General features: G+C 39.5%; 1 protein-coding gene across 2 annotated transcripts in view; it reads right to left on the bottom strand.

Moving 5' to 3' along the window:
* grid1a (glutamate receptor, ionotropic, delta 1a) overlaps positions 1-22,571 on the bottom strand; it is a gene marked incomplete at its 3' end in the record, with an annotated part of 383,513 nt that overhangs the window by 78,531 nt on the left and 282,411 nt on the right. For both annotated transcript variants that reach the window (XM_079832712.1, XM_079832713.1), the window contains exon 5: positions 1,484-1,537. In XM_079832712.1, coding sequence (XP_079688838.1) covers positions 1,484-1,537 — 54 coding nt within the window. The remainder of the gene's footprint in view (positions 1-1,483; positions 1,538-22,571) is intronic.

Raw genomic sequence — 22,571 nt, 5'->3', positions numbered from 1 at the left:
CTGTGCTTTAATTTGATCATTCTGAAACCTGAATATACTATGTGAATGAGCAAATATGAAAGAGGGGAGCTGAAAATTATTAGGATTGGAGACATAAATAAAAAAACACAACCGATACAGTAAAAGAGTTTACATGTCCTCTACTATATTAGAAATGCACATACTGTAATTTACATGATCATAGATCAAACTAGGTGGTAAAAGTATTACTGTTATCCGTAAGGTACAGAATAATTTTATGAACAGTGCACTCATAATGAGAAAATTAACTTAAAAAGAAAATCAGTCTTGTGCATGTTTTGAATGTTCTTTATGGATTAAGTGGGCAGATCCTATGATTTAATGTCTCATGCCTGAAATACATCGAGACATGGCCTGAAAAGAATGTGGGCAACCCCTGAATAATAGATATTCTTATTTAAGCTCACAAGCCATGTTCCTTGGTGACTTTTCTTCATAGGAAATGTCCACCAAAAATTAAACATCATTTGGTCACCCTCATGTGTTCCCAAACCTGTATGACGAAAGTGAACGGTGACCACATGATTTTCAAAGCTAGTGAAGGATGAAAGGTATCACCACAAAGGTATCATATGGGTTCATAAGGCTAGAAATACATTATACTAGCCTTAATTTTACTATGCTTATATGATACATTCTTGTCTTTTTTGTGTGTTTAACAGCTCCTATCCCCCGACCACTTTCAGTGTATAGAAGAGAGCACCTGACATAATTTTGTCACCCCTAAAATACAACTTTTGGCTTTTTTATAAAAAAATATATATAAATGTGTCGGAATTGGATCAAATACCTACATCCATGTTCTGCTGGAAGTTCTTATATCAGGAAAGAAATTACTCCTCCATGTAAATGGTTTTCAAAATCCCATTTGTTTGGCCAGTAGTGTAGAGGAATACAGAGAGATAGACAGAGTGCTTTTGAATAAGCATGTAGTGTGCTGTAAAACTGTGACTTTGTCATATTGTCAAGTCCCAGAGAAACAAACTAAAAGCAAAGTTTTCTTTCTCTCTCTCACTCCCTCTGTATAGAGATTTCTGTCGGTGTCAACACATCAAACAAAATCAGAGTTTTGATACCATCCACTGCACTTCGCTCTTATTGGGCCAGACTCTTTGTGCTCAGCTCTTATTGGCTTATAGGGCCAGACTCTCACTCTCATGAGGTCTTGCTTCCATCCAGCAGAGTGAGAAAGAGAGGCGAATAAGCAGAGCAAAACTGTGGCTCTGAGTCGTGCCAGTGCAATAATCCACTGTCAGCTTTGCTCTAGCATGGTGACAGCACATTACATACTGAATGAGAGATGTGCCACATATCAAACACTGTAAGTTGAAATTGGATATGACGACAGCAGACTGAATTTGGGCTGTTTTCTGGATTTGACTGCCAACCGCTTTGAGGTTGATGTCTCTTTTCAGAAACAGATAAGAATGAGTTATGAAACTCATTATGAATACGTGCTTACCTCATTGGCGTACACCCAGTGACTATCTTTGGATGCTAGATTCGTTTCCACTGCCTGCAGGAAACAAAAAGACAAAAGAATGCAAAAAATTACAGAGATGAAAATAAACAACTATCTTCTTGGTCTGCATACAAAGTTATAAGCTTGAGCATGACGCAAAGAGAGCCAAGGACACTCTTTAAAAAATGCACTTTTAAACTGTCAAAGAAACGCTGCTTTATTTTCAACTTTTCAGAATACATTCTGTACACTTCTAATACATTACAATTTCTGCTTCCTGCAACAATCTAAAAAGTAAGCTTTACTTTTAATGTTTTGAATCTTTGTGATAAAGCCTCTCCTATCTCACCTATATGTGCACACATAATAGTCATAATAATTCATTAAATAAAAATAAACAAACATAATTAGTGAATATTTTAAGTCTCTAAATAGTCTAACCCACACTACCCTTTATGAGGGTGTCTGTCAGTCACAATTCTTTGCTGATACCAAAATAGAGAACAGAGAGGCACAAATTGGGGTTGATGGAAACTAGTTACATTACACAGCCATATAATGGCACAATCTTAAAAGGTTAGTTCACCAAAAATTCTGTCATTAATTACTCATCCTCATGTAGTTTCAAATTTGTAAAATGTTTTTTCATCTTCAGAACACAAATGAAGATCTTTTTGATGAAATCTAAGAGCTTTCTGTCCCTCTATTGACAGCTAAGCAACTCCCACTTTCAAGCACCAGAAAGGTAGTAAAGACATCATAAAAGTAATCCATGTGACTCCAGTGGTTTAACATCAATCCTATAAAGAGACACAAGTTATTATTTTTTTTGCAAGAAAAAAACCCAAAACAATTTACAACTGTAAAAAAACAATTGTGGGGATAGTTTGCCCACAACTGACAATTATGTCATTATTTACTTGCCCTGCATGCATTTCTATCTTCTGCGAAACACAAAAGATAATACTTGTTAAGGATGCTGGTAACCGAAAAAGTTATATTTATTTATTTATTTTCATTGTGGACAAAAAAAAACAAAACAAAAATCTGAATATCTTCTTTTATGTTCCTCAGAAGTAAGTCATACAGGTTTGGAACAACATGAGAACATGAATTCCTCAGAAACAGTCCTGTGGGTAGAAATGCAATGCAGTCACAACCTGTCAACGAAATGGAATAGTGATTTTTGGATATCTGGGTGTGAATCTTGACAGTGGCCACAGTGGAATATCTCTGTGAGATAGGAACACCTGCAGAGGGACAGTCTGGCTTTCATGTTTAGGGAATATATTGGACTAACTGCAGGCAGTAATGAAGCGATAAGACCACATTGCAGGAGACTGATCAAAAATGTTCCTTATCAAACATCCTGACCACGTTCAATATAGGTGTATCCAAGAACGAGATAGTGGGAGTGTATTTCCATGTCCGACACAGACAGCAAAAAAAAATAATTTTCCTGCTCAAGCTGCATTTCTAAGTGCGTATCGGATGCTGGAAAAGATTTTAAAAACAGCTAGGGGCTGGAATGCCGCTTGCATGAGCGCGTCAAAACAACGAAGAGTGTCTTGAGGGTTCATTACATCAACTTGAAAATATTGATCCGAATTCTTCTACTGAATTGCACAATAGATCAGATCAACAAGAGTGTCCATGACTGCAATCCTGTTCCAGGAAAAGTGAGTCTCTTCAACTAAAACTCCTGATTTCAGGAAGAAGATCCTATTTGATCCCTTCATTCTTCATCTCAACCTTCAAAGAATCTATATGCGTTTTTGTTTTTTTTGTACTGTGACAGAGGCTGGTATCACTTCCTTCAGGTCCACTGCTTTATATTATGAATTAAAAAAAAGGACCTACAGTAGCACATGATCCAACTTTAACAGTAAATAAAATGAAAAAGTGAGGCAAGCTAGATTAGCAAAAAAGCAGGTTTACGCATGGTTCCTCAGCAGCTTTTGAATAACACAATTGTGCTTTTTTAAAAATTTAGCTTCATTAAGCAGCATGTAAAAAAAATAAAAAAAATTGAGATAGCATCACTTAAGGAAAGACAATCAAAGTGTAATAACTGCTATTGAACTTTTGCAATGTTGATAATAAGAGCAAATTATTAATATTATTTGACAGACAATTTATTCCGTCAGTGAGAAAAGTGTTTTAAAGCTGTGCTGTTTTTTGATTGCTCTTGGTAGATTACTACATTAAGGAAAGTGTAAAATGCATCCCACTCCATTAACAGTTTTTTTTTTTTTTGATGGAATGCAGACAAACTTCTTTCAGCAAATCAGCCTGGTGTGTATCTGATTGCCGAAAGGAAATTTACATGTAAATGTAAAAAAACAAAAAAAACAAGAGATTAATAACACTGCATGCACAATAATATGAATATAAGGGCTTGTTAATATTAACTGTATTAATTAGTGTTGTAGTACTCGAGACCTAGCCTGACAAGCCAGACCCACATCAAGATGTTGGGTCTGGAAACTCACCATTAGCAGGGCTCAATCCGAGGGGCGGGATAATCGGTTGTCTTTCAAATTCCCTCTGCACGCAATTGGATAGCGCCATGAGAGCCACAACCAACCAGAGCAAAGAACAAGTTGAAGCGGAGCTAATGTTAGTTAATAGATTAAACTATTAAACTTAGTATCCGGTCGGCAAAACTCCAAACACATCTTCTTTTCTTAAGAAGGACTTCAGTGCCGTTCTTTGTTCTTTTCTCAAAGAAAAGCTTAACTCCAGCTAAAGCCGATTCGAAAGACAGCTCTTCGCCAGCTTTTTTGTTTACGTGTAGCACGTAGAACCTTTGCAACTCTGCCGTGACGTGCCATCACTATGTTAAGCCCGCCTACCAATTCTATACACGATGTGATTGGCCTGACCAGAGATTGTTTTTTCCAGCTCGCAGGTCTACCAAGAGTTGCTAGACTACACTCGCGGCAGATTAGATTTGCTGCCGCTAGGGTGCATCTAGATTTCTAGGCTACTCGAGACCGGTCTTTAGACCATTTTTTGAAGGTCTTGGTCTTGACAACATTTGTACTCTGTCTTTCAAGACCGGTCAAGACCACAACTGCTGTGATGTTACTAAATTGCCGGTGCATTGTCTGATGTATTTATTAACATCATGAATGTGATTGGATGTAAAACTTACTGCTTCAGATGCAATCAATAACTTATTTCTAATTTTATTTATTTATTGTCCTGGTTCAGAAATTATTGAGAGATTGTGTCAAAAATGTCACCAACATTAATACAAATGCTCACAAAATTCAAGATATTGTTGCAAAAAAGTACATGTATGAGATCTGGATTTTTATATTATAACACGTGACGTGATATAATTAAGCAATATCAAGAGAGCAAGAGAGCATTTGAGCATGACTGAAAACATGATATTGCTTTTATAAAATTTGTTATCAACATTATTTATGCATTTGTAATTTACCAATTCAGATGCATCTTCTGTTTCACCTCTGCAATGCAAAGATGAATTTAGTTGTTAATGATTTAATTTGATAGCTAACAGCTCTAGTGTCTTATTCTAATTATATTTATTGATTAAAAATAAGTCATTTATCAGGCGTTAATGTGGATCTTTGTGAATTTAAGCAGTGCTTGGTCTTGACTCTGTCTCGCCCTGCCTTGGTCTTGGTCTTTTGTTGGTCTTAACCCCTCAAAGACTTGGTTTTGTCTTGTCTCAATCCACAATGGTCTTGGTCTGGATTTGGTCTCAGATTAGGTGGTCTTGAATAATCTAGTCCAACATTATTAATGACCTACTTTACTAAACAGTCTCTCTTGGTCAATTTATGATATCAGCAAACTAAAGTCAATAGGACTGTATACAGCTTTGAAGAGGTCACAAATGTTCACTTTTTGGTGATAGAGAGAGGACTCCTAACAACAGAATAGAAGAAAAACGGATTGATCAAGGAGCACACTGATCCCTTACCGGACATCTTTAAAAGAGTAATAAATCTGGGCTGTCTGGTAATATATTTTGTGAATTTTTTTAGTTGAAAGCAGTTACATTTCTTTCAGTTCTTGAGCACTGATTGCAGTGTCCCGGCTCCAGCTGTGGTGAACCTTGAATGAGACCAGCAGCAGCACTTTCTGAGCAGTGATTTTCAATAAAAATCGCCATTAGTTTTCCTTCTATCATTTCATCACACATGCATCATACAAGAGTCCTCTTGAACTGTTAAAAAAATTGAATGGATCGATGCATGGCCATGATAAAGAAAAACACAGCGCCCCATTGCTATTTAACAATTCATGTAGCTCAGCTAACAAGGTCATGGGTTGCATCTTATAAATGCATAAATACAACAATAAAATATTCAATATTCTGTCACAATTGACAGGTTTTCCCTGTAATCTATGTCTTTAGATTTTGCAAAGTTGTTTTCAGTCATGTTGTATACAGGCACAGCTTTGACTCCAGCAATCCTAGCATGCAACTCTGTACCTGTTTGACTCAATAATATGAACCCGCTGCACAGTTGGGCGAGCCTGGCAACGTGGATGTGTGAGAGAATAGAAGAGAATATACTTTATTGTCCCATCATGACACGGCCAGTACACAATACCATACAATACAAACATAATAATAATACCCCCCCCCCCCCCCCCCCAAAAAAGTGAGTGAGTGAGTGAGTGAGTGAGCGAGCGAATAAAGTCTGATGGCAAAGGAAAAGTAAACATGTTTTTGGTGAGTGGAAGCACGTATATATATTGCTCTCAGATGGCAATAACAAAACATTTCAAAACACCTCCATAATTCAGTTCTCACTGGCAGAAGAAGCATAAAGGAATAAATGCATCAGCTGAAGTGGATGTACACTTTGAAATGAAATCCAGTCTGCTATCTGCAGTCTTTCTCTCCTGATTCTCATCACATAACCTTCCCGTTTCTAAAAGAGTTGTAGTTCTGCATTGATTTCAGCTTTGGTTTTCTTTGGCTTTGCTTTCTTACCACTGCAGCTTGCAAGAAAAAGCAAATATTGTGTGGAGGGAAAAATCTGAACAAACACTAAAAAGGACAAATACAAACCTAAACATGTCAGTTGCACCGGAGATGTTCTCCCTCAGCTGTTTCATTATTAATTTGTTGAAGATGAGAAGTAAACAGCTTGTTAAAAAAGCTGTGCCCTTGAAAGACGCTCTGCTAAGACCATTTCTCACTTCTTCAGACGTACACTCAAAAAGGCATAAACAAGTGCAGAAAGAATTCATCCTGGGAAAACCTGTGGATTTCCAAAGGAAAATCTCATGGTCAATCCGAGGAGGAATAGGTCTAATGAAAGTTTGATGTCTAAACCCAAATTCACTCAGGGTCAACAGCTTTGTACAGGAGAAAGATGCTCCACTCGAAACATGCTTCATCTCAAAAGAAGGTTTATGGCTTGGATTATACATAATCCAGGGACGCAAAATGAGAAGAATAATTTTTATTACTTCTGTTCTCACCCAGCAACCCAGACAAAAACATGTGTATGAGGTAGGTAAACTAGAGCACTAGGAATGGAACGCAGTATCATTTGGGATGATATTGCTCCACATAGTGAGACTCTCAGTGATTGGTCAATGGGGAGCTATACTGAGAAGAAACAAACACCTGTCTTCTTTATTGCATTGAGAGCAAGGTGAATGCATTAACATCAGTTCCCCCGCAACTGCCCCATGACTCAAAAACATTTGTCTTCAGAATAACACTCGGAAAAGATCAAACCAACAAACAGAAATCAAATCAATACGTGCTACTCACACAAGCACATTTGCCAATTTTTGACCAAGAGAAATGCTTGCACTGGTCATGTTCGCCTCAGAGATGCATGGTAACAAACAAAGCAAAGCACAATGGGTGTCGATATTTGTAAGGTCTGTCAACAACACTTGATTAGGAGCCACTTCCTGTGTTGCCTGCTCACACATACCACCCTGTGGGTTTGTTTATGTATCTACATGCATTTCATACGCATGACAGCATTCTGAGAAAGGAAAGTTCACTGGCAAACCACCAATAATCCTTGGAGACAATAAGCACAGAGAAAGTGCAGCAAGGCTCTTCCATTACTGACAGACCAAGTAAATTGCTTTCCATGCTAATAGCCGCAGTTTCTCTTTTAAATTAAACTAGGCAATAAACAAAACACAAAGATACTATAAATGTACACAATAGAATTAAAATAAGAACATTGTCTAATTTGCGTCTCTTTTTAATGACTACAGGGTGTTCCATTAAAGGCAAACATTTGAATAATGTGTTTTTTATTCCTCAGGGAAGGAAGAGTCAATGAAAGGAGGAACCACGAGCGGTTACCGTGTGTCATGGCATGAAATATCACTGCCAGAGAAAACAAATAAACAGAAATCTGCAGAGAAATGATACGCCACTCGTGCTGCGCTGTCAAGAGCTGTTTAGCAGGTGGGGGAGAGATTGGAGGACAGATAAGAGAGATGGAAACAGCCCTATTATTGTTGAAATGGGGGTTAGGATGTAATAAAGAAAAACTGTTAAATGGTTTTGATCAAGTGGACTGAACCGGGCACAATCGTAAAGCACTAACTAGGTTATAAACAGTCCGTCTGGGTATCTTGTCCTTATACCTTTGGGATCTACCCTCATCCATAATTCTGCTCTGTACTATTTTAAGTTTGTCACACACGCTAACATTTTGAATGATCTCTTCTGAACAGTCATAAACATGCACACTCTCTCACTCACTATCTCTCTCTCTCTCTCTCTCTCTCTCTCTCTCTCTCTCTCTCTCTCTCACTCTCTCACTCTCTCACTCTCTCACTCTCTCACTCTCCCTCTCTCTCTCTCTCTCTCTCTCTCTCTCTCTCCGTCTGTCTTTCCTCCCTCTCTGTCTACCCATCAATATGTGCAACAAACAATCAGCTGAAAGCCAATGAGAATTGATTCCTTGACACAGAGATTTGTGGGCGAGCAGGAAGTCTTTGATAGTCCAGGATTGAGTTCAGACTCTTGAATCAAACACCTAGTGATTGCTGTCAATCCGCAACAGCATAAACAACAGCAAAACAGACAGGGATCCACTTTAAATGAGTCATGCATAAACTGTTGACCATTATGAAAAACAACAGGACAGGATTTTTTGGAAATCAATTCTCCCCTAGGGATGTGCAAAACTACAATCGACTAGTAGAACACAAAAGATGATAATTAGAACAATCTTTTTGTCCATATGTCAATAGCGTACAGACAACGCTGAACCTTCATTGACTTTAATCATATGGATTAAACAAATCTTCTTTTATGTTCCACATTTTATACTGTACTGAAGCCAAAATAAATATTACCTGAAAATACTGACTTTGTATTGTGTATACACTACTGTTCAAAAGATTGTGGCCAGTAAGATTATTATTATTTTTTAGATGCATTATTATCCATGACAGTCATTTAAAATGTCACAAAATATTTATATTTCAAATAAATGCTGTTCTTTTGAACATTCTATCAATCAACAAATTCTGAAAAAAATGTATCACAATTTCCGCAAAATATTAACCAGCACAAGCGTTTTCAACAATAATAGTAATAATAATAAGAAATGTTTCTTGAGCAGCAAATCAACATATTAGAATGATTTCTGAAGGATCATGTGACACTGAAGAAGGGAGTAATAATGCTGAAAATGCAGCTTTATCATCACAGGAATACGTTACACTTTAAAATATATTTTAATAGAAAAGTTATTTTAAATTGTAATATTATTTCACAATATTTCTGTTTGTATGAGACACTTCTTTCAGAACCAAAAAATCTTACCAACTCCACACTATCGAACAGTACTGTATCTTTTTTATATCTACTATTAGAATAATGTCAGAAGTGTAAACCTGGAAAAAAAATCAGTTCAATTCAAAATCATTTGTACAGCACTTTATGCAAAGCAGTTTTACATTTTGACACTCTTACTCATCCCTACCCTCTACTTCCTAGTTTTTCTCTCTTAAGGTACTCACATTCACAATGTTGTTTCAGCTCTATCTAATTCTAAGCTGGACCTTGTTAAGTTAGATAACCTGTTGCTATGGTAACTCTGATCTAGGCTGGTCTCCCAGAGAGAGTGTTTAATTTAAGATGGAAGGCTTTAGACAGAGGCTGCTCTGCTTAAGGAAGCAACAGGTATTCATCTGACTGAAAATGAGCAATAAGTAGGGTTACTAACTACGGTGGCCGAGAGAACTCAACGCGCTGCAACTGAAGAAAACACCAGCAAATAAAGAAAACATCTTCATCAGTTTGACAACACATGTGCTCCAAAAGTTCACAACACAACTAAATACAGAAACGCGCTGCAAATACTCACAACCCAACAGTACACATACGATCAGGATGTTAAAATAAACAAAAAAAGTATTGGTTATGTATGTAAGAAAATTTTTGAAAGAAAGTTTGGCGGCAGTAAGGAGTCACTGGGACCCAGAACTGGCCGCTCTGCCACGCCCACCTCGGGACTCAGCCATGAAGCCAGTGTTGAGGCGGTCTCATATGAAGCAATCCGAGCGGCGTTACCGCGGCTACAGATGCCATATGCCCCAGGAGCCTCTGAAAAAAATTCAGTGGGACCGCTGTCCTGCCTTTGAATGAATTCAAGCAGTTCAACACTGACCGGACCCGCTCTTCCGTGAGGCGCGCAGTCTGGCTGACCGAATCCAGCTCCATACCGAGATAAGAGATCCTCTGTGTGGGACAGAGTTTGCTCTTCTCTCGGTTGACCCGAAGGCCCAACAGGCTGAGGTGACTGAGCACCATGTCCCTGTGAACAAGTGGGACCAACGGCACCACAGATGTACCCGGGGTGGGGCAGCAAAGTGGAATAGACAGACCCGACTCGGGAGGTCCAGAGGCGGCCCGGAGTGTTGTCTGAGTATTCCAGGGTGGGGCAGAGTGTGGGTGAGAAGGCCCGGGGGCGTTCTCGGTGCCCACACTGCTGCCCCTTGGCGAGGGGAGGGGAGGAAAGAAGTGACAAGGCCCGGAGGCGTCGCACACTGCCAACCTGGCCTTCTTGGTGCCCAGGGAGAGACGAAACTGCTCTGAAAATGTGGGTATTGACACCAGTCGGGGCCCCCCGGTCCTCCTCCGGGGGGTGGGGGAGGGGTGCGGAGAGAGAGAGAGAGAGAGAGAGAGAGAGAGAGGGAGAGAGGGAGAGAGTGAGAGAGATGCCGGGGGGCATCCACACCTCCGGGCCTTGTCACTTCTTTCCTCCCCTCCCTTACGTCCGACACCCTGCTTCCCAGATGGAGGCTGCTGCCTGGGTTTCGCAGGGGTGGAGGCGGACGCAGGGGGCGGCGCCCTCGGCGACAAGCAATCAGAGGCGCTGCAAATCAGGATGTTTTTTTTTTATTTTTTTTAAACCGCCTAGGTCTGCTTCTGGGCCATCGAGAACTACTGGGCAAAGTTCTCGACGGCGTCGCCGAAGAGGCCAGCCTGACAGACGGGGCGTTGAGGAACCGAACTTAGTCGGACTCACGCATATATGCCAGGTTCAGCCCCAGGTTTCTGGACCACTAGTGTGGACATCACCTGACCCAGGGTCGGGACTACCCTTGTGCATGCAGGACAGAGGGTAGTGAGAGAGGGAAACATTTATACAGATTTTGGCCCTTTTGGTGTTCCATATTTTGACACCAAATAGTTCCATACTGCTAATTTTTCTAATGCCCATCCGGAAAAAAAGGCACGGGGCAGTCAAGGCGTGTTGCACTACGCCTCAGTTGCACTACGCCTCAGCCACCGGGGAAAAAGCATGGCTGTCAACTCTGAATCTGATTCAGCAAGAGCACACACACTTTTATAGTGGGAAACTCAGCATCATCGTTTCCAGCGCATAACAGCCCTCTCTCCGATGCAGCAATTGACATCTGTCCTCTGCCAGAGCCCCAAATGAAAATTTTTAAAGGACCAGCATTCCCATCTGTAAGCTACCAGCAGGAATGTGAGACAGTGAACGTGGCCGTTAAACTCGACGGCACACGGCGCGCTGAACGCTCAAGCCCTATGAAAAAAGGCAAGACGAACACCGCACCAACGTGCTCTCATGAGAGAACATGAACCACCCACAAACACAGTCTCAGCATGCTCGTGATGCGATAGAGGAGTGGGGGCCCACGGAGATGTACCCGGCGGGGAAGCACCACTGTAATCCTCAGGTCACCAAGGTTTATTAGCCGAAGTAGCCCTTTTCTGGCTTTTGCAAGAAAAGAAACTAGATCGGGGAATAGGCAAAGGGTCTCAACCCCGTTTGAGGTTTCATAGTCTCAACCGTGCATCTCTAAAGCGCCGAGTGACGTGCTGGGTTGCCGTGGCAACCCCTGCTGTCAGCCGGCACCCGACGGCACACGGTGCGCTGAACGCTCAAGCCCTTACGAGAAAGGTGAGACGAAAAACGCGCCGACGTGACCATGCCGTGATCACCCATGAACGCAATCTCACATGTTTATATGTGAGAGAGATCGTGGCCGTCAAATGAGGACAGGAAACAACCGCATCCAGAAACACACGGTTTGAATGACATCTTGAAAAAGACGCAGGGTCAAACCGTGTTGCTCTTTTAGAAAAGGAAACTGCTCTTTTAGTGCTGAAGGACTCAGGGAGATGACCGCTTCTCACGCAGTTCAGATAATTCAAGCCTGCATGAGCACTCAGAAATGGAAACGCCCAGCTAACCAACAAAACCAGCTGTTTATCTCCTCTGAAGCGGCCACCCGCTGAAATGCGCCGTCACACCCGCACTGGAACAGCAGTCCTTCTCACGAGACTCGAATAACACTCTTCGTAGAAACAGCGAAATGATGCACTGTTCAGCTCCGAAGTAGAAAAGCAATGATCAAGCATTCCACTTCCTTATTTATACCCGCGCTGTGGGGCGGTGCATGGAATGAGTGAATCACATGCCAATCTCCATTGGCTCGTTTTTAACACACTCGAAGTAGATTGGTCTCTGAAATCAGATCCCAATTCGTCGGAACGTCGAACGTGACCGACTGAAAGGGAACTCACCTTTCAGGTCATCGACCACACCCCTGAAGAAACACTGAACAATAAGCAGTCCCAGCCATTTTATTAACCATTTTACAATTCTCAGGGGGGCTTGCATGAAAATGTATTTTTATTATTCATAAATTATTATTTATTTAATAATTAACTTTTTATCATCACAGGATATGACGTGCGCAGTGAATCGCTGTCCATTATTTTGCTAGCAATTGTTGATAAAGACAAATGTTACGTCACAATATTGGAAATGTTTGCTTTTTAAACCACGATGTCAATGGATATCACACAAGCAATGTGCAAACTTTGCACTAGTTATGCTGGTGAAGAAGTCTGAAATGCCAGTCAAATATTCACTGCAGAAAGTGAAACAAAAAACTGAGCGATGGGAGCTGAATATGTTCTGATAACGGTATATGGGAGCTCTAGCGTAGTTCTACCTGGAAGACTCCAATGTCACGTCATTCACTAATTATCTATCTAGCCAATCATTATTCGTCTTCTGTAGTATATAAGTTCTGTTCCCACCCATTACTACGTTTGCAGATACTGACGCCTGCATTGCCCCCCATCCTCCCCACCACCAACAGGTGGGTCCCTGTCCATACATCAGGGGGTAGGCTTCATCTTCAGGCAGGAACTGCAATCATCCGCTACCCTCCAGATTCTGGCTATTGACGGGGTCTACGCCAAAGAACTTTATAATTTAATCTATTTGATACTCATTGGATACAAACTGTAAATAAATCGTATTCAAATGTTTTTCTCGACTCCTCAGTCTTTCGGGTAGAAATAACTTTATTTTCTTAATATTCCTCTTGTTGATACCTGGCCTAGTGAGAAAAAAATAGAAGAGATTTAGTCTATTTCGTGTTAAAGCTACACTATGTAACTTTTCCGTCCACTAGAGGTCGCCTGTTCAAAACAAAGGCGTAGTTTGATGACGCCACATTTGAGCGCAGAATCTTGGGACACGTGGTCTTCGGCTCACAGCCGGTGGAAAACAGTCAGGATAGGACTCGGGCAGAAATCATGTTGATGGATGCGATTATTAACATTACTGTAGTCTGAAGCAGAGCAGGACCGAGTGTTGTGGAGCTGAGCAAGGCCGCAGGAGCGATTGAAGAGCGGGACTGTTATTATGGCATAGTCGCCGGCAGGACTTTTATTATGACACGGTTGTCTGCGCCACTTCCTCTTTTCCAGTCATGAGTGAGGTAACGCAACTCTGTTTATCGTATTAGATATATCTGAGTGTGTTGAAAAGGAAGTTATGACGTTCGCTCGGCGGCTGCTATGACACTTGTTCTCACTGCAGTGAGAGTAAAGTGTTTCACTGAATAAAACCGGAGACCGAGGGTGACGCAGATATGACGCAATCGACAGGCGACTCCCTCACACGCATGGCTCACACCTCCCGGCTCCTTGGTTAAAATAGCAATTTCTCACGATTTACAAATAGTTGGAAACATTTGGGATATTCTAAGTACTCAACTGAACAAAATATATAACACTGGCCTAGTGGTTTCTGGATATTTTACTGCAAAAATCCTACATAGTTCACCTTTAAGTTGTTTTTTTAAATGAAGAGTTTGCAAATCGCGTTGGTTATGCGGTGATGCACTATGAAATTATTGAGGGGCAAATTCATTGTATTAATTTCATTATAAAAGCATAATAATCTTCATAATCATTCAGATCATGCAGAGGGGGGCTTGAGATCGCCGGGCCTGGTTTTGCAGAGCATTTTTGTATTTGGTTGAGTTGTGAACTTTTGCAGTGTGTTTCTGTATTTGGTTGTGTTGTGATGCTTCCCCCATAAGATTGGGAAAAACCAAAAACATGCTTGTATCTTATTTTGCTGCAGCTAAGGGTGTAAGCTTCCCCCAATAGATATTATTCAATGAATTTAAAGCAACATGCTTGTAGCAAATATGTCCTTGCTTGCTACGGGGTGATGCTTCCCCCAATAGATATTATTTAATGAATTTAAAGCAACATGCTTGTTGCAAATATGTCCTTGCTTGCTGCTGCTTGGGGTGATGCTTCCCCCATAAGATTGGGAAAACCAAAAAACATGCTTGTTGCAAATATGTCCTTGCTTGCTCCAGCTTGGGGTGATGCTTCCCCCATAAGATTGGGAAAACCAAAAATCATGCTTGTATCATATTTTGCTGCCGCTAGGGGTGTACGCTTCACCCAATAGATATTATTAAATGAATTTAAAGCAACATGCTTGTTGCAGATATGTCCTTGCTTGCTGCTGCTTGGGGTGATGCTTCCCCCAATAGATATTATTTAATGAATTTAAAGCAACATGCTTGTTGCAAATATGTCCTTGCTTGCTGCTGCTTGGGGTGATACCAAAAAACATTCTTGTATCATATTTTTATCATAAAAAAGGAAAAAAAGGGGGCATTCAAATTTTTGCATCAATTGTGTTGGGGGATATCGGCATTGGTTTTGTTTTGGGGGGTTATTGCTGCTCTCCCTGTTCTTATCCATGCCCTGCATGGATGCGCAGGGAGTTCTTGCCCAGAAGAGAACCATACTGCCAATTCAAACTGTATGCTAATAGTCAATCAATCATCTTTGACGATAGTGGTCCTGACAGAAATCAAGCGTATAGCGTCAGTTTCTGGCAGGTCACGTTAGTCAAGCTCGCATCAGCTGAATGTCAGCTGATCATGTCTACCTATAGAATACGACGTCTATCACAGCATACATAAGCTCCTTCAGTACTATCAGCAGCTATCGTGTTTCTCCAGAGCTCATTTACCCTCCTCCATTCCCAGCTCCTCCTCTCGTCCAGTCAGGATTTGGTATTCTGATTCTTCTTGAATCAGACTAAATTCCCAAATTATTTTATACATTTAATATCGACATTAATGATATCTGCAAATACATTGCTGCTTCTGTTCTGTTTACCCTTAGGGGGGATTATTGCTGCTCTCTCTCGGCCACCATAGCTTACTATCCATATAATTCCATCAATGTGTTCAATGCTTCACAAACAAAAACAGACATCCTCAGGGAACAGTGATTAGATATATTCCTATATTTTTTGTAATCAGTTTGAGCTTGATTTTTTGCCCCTGGATCAACATTTAACATATCATGTGCAAACATGTATAAAATACTGGATCCGATGCATCCTTCTACTAAGAGGGCCTTCATTTGATATTTTATCACACACAAACCCTGCATTAACTCACTCTGATACCTGTTGCCGTGACAAAGAGATTTGGCCTCACGCCTTTACTGCATCTCCATATGTGCACTACCCTGATTTTTATGTTGTGGAATGTATCCAAGCTGGAACCATCTGACTATACTTTTGGTAGGACATGCTTTAAATAAATAAACAGACGTGTTGTTGGTGCAGTCACACAGAACGGCACCAACAACAGACTCAAAACTGGCCTGGGTCATGTGCTGAACTCATTTTTATCATGTAAACAGTGAAGCGCTTCCTAGTTCTATGGCAGAACTACTTGTGCGCATGCGTCGTGGTGCTCACATGAACAGCATCGGCCAATGGTAAGCCGGCATTCTAGGAGTGCTGCACTGTTTACACTACGTCAACAGCGTAAGAGTCTGACACAGACAAGAAGAAATTGTTGAATAAAGTCATTATTTTTGTTTGTTTTTTGTGCACAAAAAGTATTGTCATCGCTTCATAAAATTAAGGTTGAATCACTGTCACATGGAAGATTTTAACAATGTTTTTACTACCTTTCTGGCCCTTGAAAGTAGTAATTAAATTGCTGTCTATGGAGGGGCCAGAGAGCTCTCGGATTTCATAAAAAATATCTCCATTTGTGTTCTGAAGATGAATGAAGGTCATTCAGGTTTGAAACGACAATAGGGTGAGTAATTAATGACAAAATTAAAATTTTTGGGTAAACTAACCCTTTAAGGAAGTAACAGGGTTAATTTTGATTTCATGTTGACTTATTGCACGCCACAAGACCCTTTTAAGGCTGCAAAGATCATTTATAGGGAGAAAACAGAAACAAAAAGAGCAGTTACTTGACAGATACAGCAGGGCTAACCGCAGTCAAAAACCTCAGGCCCTGTCCTTTCAAGCCCTGTCTCCGTCTGTCAGTCCATCATGAGAGAGATTCATATACACATACATTATGAGTCTACTGGTGTGTTTTGATCAATTCAGAAAACTCAAATCACTAGTGTACATGACCAGGCAATAAAGGCAGAATGATTACTCAGGCATCAGTCAGTTCACAGCTGTTTGATACTCAAGGGAAATAGTTTCATAAAACAGCAGCACTCAAGCAATAAAAAGGAACACCTGATAATGTACATAAATAACTATAAATTCAACCCAAATCCTCAAACAGATGGAGTTTCCCCTTAAGAGGATACCAGCTGTCAAACTTTGAAAGGTGAGACAGCACTTAACCTTGAGAGAGTGTGTGGTATAAATGATGTGAAGGCTAATATTATAAACACAACTGATTCTTTGCCCACTCATAAGTTAAGATAACAGAGATATTTCTGTTTTACACAGTGCCTTTCTCTTTGCTTTTGCCCACTTAGCAATTGCCCGCAGATACATGATACATGTGCCTATAAGTCAACGCACTAATATTAGGTATGTGCAAAACTTTTTATTGGAGATCTGCACTCCCGCAGGACTCACAAGATCCACAGGACCCAACGCAACAAATGTTAATGAGTGCAATGAGTGTTAATATGGGAGGGAAGGTATTTATGTGTGTGCAAGAAACGAGAATAATTGATATCTAAAGAAAAAATAAATGTAATGTGAATGCATTTTATGTTTTCAAGGTACAGAATGTAATTTGTGTTATTCCTCTACAGTTTACAGACACCGGGTTGGATATTCTCATTGTTGGATTGTAGGAGGCAGCAAGGGAAAGCAGATTCCTTTTACCTGCTCTGACAAATGCAACAAGGTGAGGTCTGAAGCATTGTGCATATGGGGAAAATGGAAAAAAATAGCCCAAGGCACTGGAGCAAGACAGAATCTTATGTAAGAGGAACTGAAAACTCGCATAGATCTCTACCTATGGGACAAAACGTGAAAGCTGCATATGGGAGCGTGCCAGAATCTTGCGGGAAACAAAAAAATCCATTCTGTGAGGACCTGTATTGTGTATTTTATAAACTGATTTATAAATTAAAGGTATAGTTCACCCAAAAATCAAAATTCTCTCATTATTTAAATGGTAAATGGACTGCATTTATGTAGCGCTTTTAACAGAACTACGGCCATCCAAAGCGCTTTACATTTTGCCTCACATTCACCCATTCACACACACATTCATACACCGATGGCGGTGTCTGCCATGCAAGGCGCCATCCAGCTCGTCAGGAGCAGCTGGGGTTAGGGGTTAGGTGTCTTGCTCATGGACACCTCGACACTTGGTCAGGTGGAACCGGGGATCGAACCACCAACCTTCCGGTTTGTAGACAACCTACATGAACCACTGAGCCACTGAGCCACTGCCGCCCCGTTTTACTTTTTACATTTACTTACCCTCATGCCATCCCTAATGTACACGACTTTCTTTCTTCGGATAAACACAAAGATTTGTAGGAAAATAATCCATCTCTGAGTCCATATGATGCCACTGAATGGGTGCCACTTGTTTGACGCCTGAAAAACCACACACAGCGACCGTATACTAATCCATGTGGATGAATCAATGTCTTCTGAAGCCAAACAGTAAGTACATATAAGAAAAATACTAATATGTTTAACTTGTTGATTGCTTTTATGACAGTAGACTGGAAGCAATGATTTATAGTTTAAAAAAATTACAAATATTAGTATTTTTCGTATACACACTTAGGGGGTTGCACCAAGGTTTAATCTTAAATCTAGATTAAATCAAGGTTTATCTAATAATGCTCATGCAACACACTTTAAACAGTGTTTAATAATAAGCAGGTTTACATTTAACCCTTTAAGACCTAAGGGTATTTTTACAATTCATTTTCCTGTGATGGCTAGCTCGTTAGCTTTCTGCTGGAAAAAACGGTAAGAAAATCGATAAAAGTTTCATGAAATAATATAGATATTTATCGGAGGTGCCGTGTGACGTCGTGGGCGATGCCGTCGGGCTCTGAGGGTTAAACCATTTTGATCCTGGATTTAATTTATATTTAAGATAAATTAACTTTAATCATGTTGCTCCATAACTTTAAACTCAATCATGGATCTCAATCTCAACTATGGATTCATTTTAAACTTACATGTGAGGAGGTTTAAATAAAATAAAGTGCACCTACAATTAAACTATTCATATGATTGAACAGAGATAGAAACAGTGGGTGAGTCGTCAAGTCTCAGAGAGGTGTTTATTACAAATAAAAATGAAAAATAAAGTGCATTGAGCCGTAGTGTGAGGGTCATGGCGGACTAGTTTACGCCTGCTATTGAGTCCGGGAAGCAGATCTGTCACTCATCTCGGTGTACCTCGGTGTCGAACAAAGAAAAAAAGAGAGGGATATATTTAGCATTTAACGGCAGCTGTGATGATGAGGTGAGGGCTACTTATGTCAGAGAGAGAGAGAGAGACAGAGGGAGTTTCTGGTGATCAATAAAGAAGGAAATTGAATATTAATATTGTTGCTGTCAATGGCGAATCCATTTTATCGCAGGTTAAATTCTAATCCCTGAATTGTTAATATGGGTTTACAATTAAGTGGTGCAACACAACTCAATTTAAAATAAAGCCTAGATCAACAAATCCTAGATTATCTCTAAACTGCGCTTAATTTAATCCTTATTGGTGCAACCCATCCTTATTGTTTTGCTTCAGAAGATGGATTATTGTCACAAAAGCGTCAAACAAGCGGCACTCATTCGATGTCATTATATGGCCTCACAGACATGGATAATTTTCATATGAAGAAAAAAAAGACTTTTATACCGGGTATTGCATGAGGGTGAGTAAACATTGGTGCACTGTCACTTTAAGTTATCTGTTATCTGACCAGTGGACATTAAGGGAGCCCTGAATAATCCACCAGACAGAACAGCAGTGCCTGGGTAAATTGCAGCATCTTTAAACTGACAAAATACAGCTTTCATTCATTACAATCTTCATGTCTTATCTTCTGTCTGCTGAGCACACGAATCAACATTTGTACTATATACTCACAAAGCTCGTAATAAATGTTGAAATAAACAATTGGCTTGGCTTTTCGGAGATGGTGAGAACTGAAAAATTTGAAATGTAAAAGCGATGCAGAGATGGAGTTATGAGTAATGAAGTGCCATATACAGTAAGTAGCTCTCTAACATAGTTCATTGCATTATCAATTGTGGAGGGTCATTTAATTATGGGTTTTGTAGCAATATTATTTTCAAAGAAGTACTGTGTATATGAATGGGTATAACTACAGTAATGTCTTCAGTAAGTCAGTTTGAGATCCTTTCCATCTAAACTGGTTTCATGTCTTAAGAGTAGTAGTGAATGTTTAATGAGCAGTAGAATAACCATATTCATCTGCACAGTCACGCAGAGCCAAAGCACAAAACAAAACAAAACAAAACAATGTTCTTACGCAAAATACATGCAGTTTTGTTTAACCCATAGTGCCAAAATTTGCCAAAAGTTACAGTAGTGTTCCTTTAACTAATGTTATGTACTGAATCATAACGCCATGAGGGGGTTGTGGACCCACTGAGGATCACATCTGAGTGTAAATATACAGTATGTCTTTAGCCAAGGGCCCTTTATGATGGCCCTATTGGCTGTCTGCTCAAAATGATACATAAAAGCCCTTTGTAGACCGTAAAAGTATATTGATTACAGATTGTTTTTATTATTATTATCTGGTTTAAGTAATATCAGTAATCACGGCCTTTCAATATTAGAATATAGAGAAAAAAATACATATTCTGAAGATAAATATCAAAATAAGTGTGGTTGATTATACCCATTAACAGAGTGCCAACTTACTTTCTTTAAAAAATGTCACCATAACAGAAGAGTACGTTTAAATTGTAGAAAACTTTAAGCTGCACAGAACTTTTATGTTGCTATAGTTGTATCTATACTTATTGCAATGCCTCAACAAATTATTTGTTTAGCAGTCTCTATAAGCTACAGGGACCAATGACCATGGCAATACATGGTTTCTGCTTATGAAATAATAATTCGATTTTGTTTTACTCAGATCATCTATTAGTGAGCTGTACACTTAAAACGCTAAATTGAATCAGTACAAGAATAAAATCACAATTTCCCAACAATAAGATAATGTAGAACAGAGTATCCACATCACATTTTTCTCAAATGATCCTTGCTCACCCAGAAACTTTTATTGACCGTTAGTTCTGAATAAGACATTAAAATGCACAAAGTAGACGGTGAACTCTAAACCTCTTAGTGCCATCGCAAAATCTAAATAGAGAGCGGGTGTGTGAAGCTAATTTGTAGAGGCGGGAATAGTTATCTGTATAATTTTACTAGCTCGCTCTATCTCCTTGGCTTGAGGGTAATAACAGACTTCAGAGAAGATAATAAAAACAAAATAAAAACAGTGGTTTTAAAAATTGCTTAAATGGATACTCTTGACTGACCAATTTGTGGCTTGAAAAACTGGAGCCAGCTGTCGTGGTGAATAAAGAAAGCTCTTTATTATTGTAATTGCAAGTCACACTGACAAAGAGAGCCAAAATCTCCCAGTGGGTGGGATAGATATTCATGCAAAGACTTCACATCAATTAGAAATGCATATTGAATGTCAAACTAACAGTTTTGTATCTCATTTAGACGTTGAAAGATTATTTTCAAATGTTTCTGATTAGGCTGTAAAAAAAAAAAAAAAAAAAAACATTTTAATTAAATTAAATTGTTGTTTTGCAATTTGTCCTCATGAAAACTACCAAAAATAAAAAAAAGTTAAAAATTATCCATAAATTACTGTCCAAGCCAACCATCTTTGTCACATACATGTACTCAAAACTTTAGCTGAACCTATTCCAAAATCAGGTTGGAACAAAATGGGGCGCATGGGGTGCTACAAGTGTTACTAGCATTACATTCAGGTGTGAACAGTGTAGTGTTGTCTGCGCACTCCATAAGTAAGAAGAATTGAACATGAGCTGTGTGTAGCTCTCTGCCCACCTGCTGTGAAAACTAATTCAATCACCTGTTTCTCAATCAATAAATACCCTCTAAACCACAGCCTGAAACTATAATGTTTCACAATAGCAATTTGAGCTGTTAAAATGCTGTTTGGCTAGACAGACCCATTCTCAAAGAGGACACTCAAGGCCTTTGTTGGTCTATATGCGGTAAAGTTTGGAGCCTTTGTTTGTCTGTAGATAGATGATAATACAGATGGATAATATATAAAAAATATATTTCAAGTATATGTGCTAAGTATGCTGTGTGTTGTAAATGGCACATCTTAAGGATTTTTTTTATTTTTAATTGAAAATATATTACACTTAAACCTTCAAATGCCAAGGTATATAACAAAACATATCAAGGGGCAAGAAAAACATTTAGAATATTAAAATACATTTTGGGTAAATGCAAACAAAAGTTTTTATATTCTTTTAGGAAATATAAAAAATATATAGGTAACACGTCTTTATTTTTATGGTACCTTTTAAATATTCTGTTGACTATAAGTAAATTTGCAACTATATGTCAACTAACTCTCATTAGAGTATTATTAGATGGCTGTGTGTGTGTGTTTTTAATTTGCACGTTGTCAGTAGATCACGCGATGAACTTTTTACTGCTCATTTAGTAAATCTCACACCTTGTGTGAACAGCCACAAGCTCTGCTTAGCATCACAAACTTCAAAATCAACCACTCCTAACAGCTACTGTCTGCACTGAGGATTGACACTGTAGAGACCTATGAGCCTGTTCTCCCCATGAGGTTGCCACTTAGTCCGTTCAATTACTGTCAATTATTTCGGATAGAAAGAGTCATCTAAATGGAAAGTTACTAAACAACCTTGGCTCAGCATTATGCATTGTGCATAATTGTGCATTATGCACTGTGTAAATGACACACATCAATGCTAGATGAAGT

Source organism: Gobio gobio (genome assembly GCF_949357685.1).
Source record: "Gobio gobio genome assembly, chromosome: 13".
Lineage (NCBI taxonomy): Eukaryota > Metazoa > Chordata > Actinopteri > Cypriniformes > Gobionidae > Gobio > Gobio gobio.
The sequence above is the reverse complement of the archived record's forward strand: the minus strand, read 5'-3'. Positions and strand labels throughout refer to the sequence as shown.